Raw genomic sequence first — 6,000 nt, forward strand, 5'->3', positions numbered from 1 at the left:
TTTTTTTTTTTTTTTTTTTTTTGCGGTATGCGGGTCTCCCACCGCTGCGGCCTCTCCCGTTGCGGAGCACAGGCTCCGGACGCGCAGGCCCAGCGGCCATGGCCCACAGGCCCAGCTGCTCTGTGGCATGTGGGATCTTCCCGGACCGGGGCACGAACTCATGTCCCCCGCACCAGCAGGCGGACTCCCAACCCCTGCGCCACCAGGGAAGCCCTCTTGTTTTTTCTTGTTGAGTGTGTTAAGTATGTGTGGGGGTACATATAAATACATACTATTCATATGCACTCTACATACAAGTCCCATGTCAGATATATGAATTCAATTTTTTTTCTATTCCAGGAGTTATCTTTTACTTTCTTGATGGCTTTGCTTGTGTTCCCTAACTAATCAGAAGGAAATTATCCAGGGACAGCAGAATTGCCTTCCTGATGCTCCTGATGTGCTACTTAGTCCTAAAAATACGGCTTTTCTGTCAGAACTGAAAAGTCGGGAAGGGAAGATGTTATTAGTAAATCTTTTCCTTACTTTCCCCCGCTAAAACCAAATAGGAGTATTTTTCTTTTCATGTTTGATTTTAGGGGAAAAGATAATATTAGTAAATTTCTACTTAGTTTGTTGGCTTTTGTTTTCCTCTTCTGCTCAGAAGTAAAACAGGTATGCATGTAAATTATACCTACCAATATTTAGGAATGTTAACGAGTCAATAGTTTGTTGGTCCTGGCAGTGATCTAGGAAGGTGGGACTTCCTAGTGGTTAAGATTCCAAAATCTGGAGTCTGAAGGCCAGGGCACTTACCCAAAGCCTCCCATCTATAATATGGGAGTTGTTGTACCTAATTGCAAAGGTAGTAAACTGTCAGGTTAAAATTAGATAAAACCTATGTGTTTAGCTCAGGTACCTGGCATATAGTAGGTCCTCAAAGATTAGTCATCATTATCCATATTAGAAAGATTTATTGAAGATATTTAACTTAATAAAACATTTTAAACAAATTTTACACACAGATTTAAATTGGTTTCAGTAAAAGACAACAATATAATACTGCCTATATACAATTTGGATGTCCTGGACCGATGTATAGGGGATTTCCCTGTATATCACTTGTAATAAGAACCTAAACAGTTTAAAAGTTGAATCTGTTCTTTGGAAAAGCAAAATTTTTAGAACATGAATTGGAGAACAACACACTGAGCACCTACATGATGGAAATGTATCTTACTCATTTTTATATCTAGTGTTTAGCGCAATGCCAGACATTTGTAGGAACAGCAAATATTTATTGCACAAACTTTAACAGCACTATAAATAAGTATACTAAAAAATACTATAAAACTATGATAGAAAGTAAAATCTTCAAATTATAATTTCTATTTTCTTTCTACATTTTGGATTCATAATTCAAGATAGGTAGTTATATATATAATTATATATAATAATATATATATAATAACTATATGTAGTTGCTATTAGACCCAGATCCCATTAAAACAAAACCCAAGTAGCTATTCTGGTTTTTTAGTTATTCTGAAATTATGTTGTGTTGACTATGGCTTAAAATAAATGGACATTTGCTACAGTGAGGCTCAGAAGTTCTTTTTCAGGGTTTGTTTTCTTTTTAATTTCTCACTTCATGTTTAATGTTTCAAAACCATTTTACAAAGAATGATCTCAATTGTACTAGGATAATCTCATTACCATATAATTTATGCAATAAATCTGCTTCTAATGTGAAGAATTATTCTGAAACAAAAGTAATTATCACCTGTGGATATTTTGGAAGTCTAGGTTTTCACCTATTGGGGTTTTAGTAAAGTTTAATCTGTTACTTGACTTTCAGGTGCTCTTTCATTGGGTTGCTACCCACCATTGGAGGGAAATTTATACCGAAAACTTCTACTGATTCCTTCATATATGTCTGAGATTGAAATGCTTTTAGCTATTGAAATTTTCATGGTATCTAATGCTAGTAGTATTCAGAGTCCTGGACCTTCTACACAGATGCTGCAGATAGTTTTAAAAAGGTTGGTTGAAATAACTTCTGACTGCATCCTGAAAGCAGATCATGGCTCCCTACACTTGCCCTAGGATGTAAATGTTTCATTTATTTGTATATATATATAAACATATATATATAAACAGTTATATATTTATATACTGCATATTTATATATTTATATACTTGTGCATGTGTGTATTGGCAAACTTTGGTACCATTTATATTGAGAAAGGATTTGACCTATTTGAGGTTTAAATCCAAACAAGTTAGTACCTTTCAGTAAACATTTTGACAACTTCAAAGATCTTGTTTAGGTGTTCAAAGAGATGGGTCTTTTTTTTTTTTTTTTTTTTTTTGTGGTACGTGGGCCTCTCACTGTTGCGGCCTCTCCCGTTGCGGAGCACAGGCTCCGGATGCGCAGGCTCAGCGGCCATGGCTCACGGGCCCAGCCGCTCCATGGCATGTGGGATCCTCCCGGACCGGGGCACGAACCCGTGTGCCCTGCATCGGCAGGTGGACTCTCAACCACTGCGCCACCAGGGAAGCCCAAGATGGGTCTTTTTTAGGTGTGGACATTTCTCGTGTACTGGTGGTTTTTAGTTAGGTACCTAAAAGTTATCTTTCTGGTCAACACAAAAGATCTAAGAACCAGGTCTAAAAGGGAAATACATGATAATTTATTAGGTTCAGTCAAGAATCCTGTTCAAAATAAAGCCATCAGCCTAGTTTCAATATTTTAAAATGTTGTTATAAATGCATAAATATTATAATGTAGCTGTTGGATCAGAGTGGCATCCCTTCAGATAATTTTGTTCAAAATCCCAGACTTTAGTTTTACACCACTCCAATTTCTTGTCAGCTTTATCTAGGAAACTTGTAATATAAGGATCTCATGGGACTCCTGTTTTGGCGTTTCTTAACAAGAATTTTGCTTCCGTTTACTGGTGTTAGAAACCAGATCCTCAGACTGAATATTCTGTTAGTTATCTATTACAGTGTATAAGTTATCCCAAAGCTTAGTGGCTTAAAATAGCAAGTATTTTCTTAGTTTCTGTGGGTCAGGAATTTTAGAGTAGCTTAGCCAGATCGTTGTGGCTCAGGGTCTCTCATGTCATTGGACTCAGGATGTGGTCAGGACCTGCAGTCGCCTACTTGACGGCTTCACTGCGGCCGGAGGATCTGTTTCCCAGCTGGCTCACTCATGCCTGTTGGCAGGAAGCCTCAGCTCCTCACCACATGGGCCCCTCCATAGGATCCTTAAGTGTCTTCATGACACAACAGCTAACTTCTCTCAGCGTGAGTGATCCAGGAGAGAGAACGCAAGGAGGAAGCTACAGTGCCTTTTGTGACCCTACATCAAGAACTGTGAAGGCTCTGAGATTCCACCCCATTTGCAGGCTGTAAGTCAGCCTGCCATAGTTTCACGGATCCTGGCATAAGACACAAGACCTCCTGGGTTGGAGACAGGACTTTATTACTCGTGGCACAGCAAGCAGCATGATTATCTGCATATTTGTATCTCTTCCTCTTGCTCCCAAGTCCCACACTTGGGCCCAGATGGATACCTGCACATGCAGTGGGTTCCATTACATGAGAGGAATCCTGAACTTAGGAACCCTAATCATTTATAATGGGTAATAAACATACCTGCCCCTTTGCTCTTCAGATGGAAACGCTACCTCCACCTTGTAAGGCTGTAAGCAAACCTGTCTTTTGTTCCTGAAGGAGAAACTACCTTTGTCTTTCAAGGTTGTCCACTATATTAAACATCCTTGAAATCTGGAACAAGGGGTAATCAGTGTCTCTGCTCTCAGAACTTCCAGAAATGCAAGGGACCATGAAAATTGATATCTCACAATCTAGTGTCCAAAGTTGTGCATCATTTCTGCTCTATTTATTGGAGATAAACAAGTCATTCAATCCAGCCTACACTTAAGGGGAGGAGAATTTATTTTAGGTCCACCTTTTTTTTTAAACCCACTAAAATTAGCTTTTTTGTTAATTTTAGTGGGTTTAAAAAATTAACAAAATTTATTAATTTCGTTAATTTTCCTGAGGGCCTTCTGTTTACAACTATGCACTACAGTTGCATGAGGCATTTGGGCTCTCCATCATCCTAATGAGGGTTTGGTTTTCTCATAACTTTCCATTCCCCACATATGCAGTCTGTGTATTCATTATTGAATTTTTGGGGTATTTGTGATGCCACCACATAACTAGTGACATGCCTGGATCTTCTATTTTGTCCTAACCAATATTGTTTTCTCCATTACTGTTATCATACCAAGCCCTGCTTTGTTACATTAACCTCTGAGAGAGTTTTTATTCATCTTAAGACTTTCAAAAACTGCATATAGTTGGTGTATGCCCAGTCTACCAGATTTCAGGCACCAATCCTAAGCTAGAATGTACTAGAAGCGGCCTGACCAATCTTTGCTCTCTATGATCACTGATTCCTGTTCAAAGTGGAAGTCCTTACTCCCACCACTCTGTGGACCACACTGTTGTGCTAACACAGGTAGGCTCATACTCAGGCCTTGCTGCTGAGCCTTATAGGTGCCCAGAGCAGGATGCAGTGAACACAGAGAAAAAGTGATGCCTAATAACAGCTACATCTCTATTTTATATACTTCTTTCTCCCTATCCCATAGGAGAAATAGCCATAAGGTATGAGTTTTATGAAATTTGGTGACTGTTAGAAAAGTTATTTTAAAATTCCATCACTTTAGTGAAGTACCTTAAATCAGGACTGAAAATAACTTAGTAGAAATTTATTCAGATATGAATATACTATAAATATTATCGTATACTATAATATACTATATAATATACTATATTATAGTATATATATACTATATAATATAGTATATTATAGTATATATATACCATATAATATACTATAATATTATACTATAAAAATTTAGTATAAAGGCATACAGCTACAATTTCTGTTACCATATGTGAGCTACAAATTAAGTATATGCTTATAATTTAAAATAGCCATATCAAGGTAAAACACATGAATGTTAGTAACTCCAAACTCGATTAAATTTAATATTTTTTATGCATTATAATGAATAATTACACAGTTATTAATTTGAAAATACAAAGAGAGAGGTTATTAGTTGTGTTCTAGATCAGTGTTTCCAAACTGTGGGTTGTGGCCCATTTGTGTAGTGAAATCAATTTAGGGGGTTGCAACCATTTTATTTTAAAAACTGAAACAATAGAAAATAGGGTCATAAGGGTAAGTCTTGTTTTGTGAAACTTTTCAGTTTTTATGTATGCAGGTATATATTGGGTCACAATATAAAATGTCTATTACTGTGTGTCATGGTCAAACAAGTTTGAAAGCCACTGTAAGAATATAGTAAAAAGACTGTCATAGCTTAGAACCAATAAATGTAAATTACTATCTTTTGAAGAAACTACATAGCTTCTTTTTAGAGTTTCTGACTTTGTGAGGTGTTCACTTTGTAGATGTGAAGAAAACAAATCTTGGAGCAAGGATGAATATCAAGCTGCAGTGGAAAGATTAATTATGGCTGCTCGTATATCAGATCCAAAGCTCTTCATTAAGCACATGACCGTCAATGTTAATAAGGAACAGGTTTATAGTTTGGAACATTATTCTGCCCTGAAATGGTTGAAAGAGAATATGAAGTGGGCTGGAAAGGTTTGGCTTTTCAGTAACCATTAGTTATTAAAGGCTTTTTTTTTTTAAGTTCAAGTAATCATTGTTGAAAATAAAAGGCAATAAAAATAAAGACAGTTTTCACTATACTCAGCTTTTGCTCTTTATTGATTTATAGTACGTCAGTAGTTTTCAAACACTAAAAATTTTGTTTGAGGTATGCAATTTATAACAGTTTTACCCATACTGCAAATGATTTTTCAAATTACTTTTTGACATCTCTTTAATTTATGTAAATCTAAGTATGGTGAATCCCAATTTATTCTGAAATCCAAACAATGAAAAATCAAAAACTGAGTATTGTGCAGCAT

The 6,000-nt window shown here is 36.5% G+C and overlaps 1 protein-coding gene across 1 annotated transcript in view; it reads left to right on the forward strand.

Moving 5' to 3' along the window:
* Positions 1-5,695, forward strand: part of TOPAZ1 (testis and ovary specific TOPAZ 1) — a gene marked incomplete at both ends in the record, with an annotated part of 69,372 nt that extends 63,677 nt beyond the window's left edge. Inside the window, 2 exons of the mRNA XM_079714017.1 lie at positions 1,838-2,021; positions 5,476-5,695. Of these exons, the coding sequence (XP_079570143.1) occupies positions 1,838-2,021; positions 5,476-5,695 (404 nt within the window). The remainder of the gene's footprint in view (positions 1-1,837; positions 2,022-5,475) is intronic.
* Between the last annotated feature and the right edge of the window lie 305 nt (positions 5,696-6,000).

This window comes from Hyperoodon ampullatus (genome assembly GCF_949752795.1).
Source record: "Hyperoodon ampullatus genome assembly, chromosome: 10".
NCBI lineage: Eukaryota > Metazoa > Chordata > Mammalia > Artiodactyla > Ziphiidae > Hyperoodon > Hyperoodon ampullatus.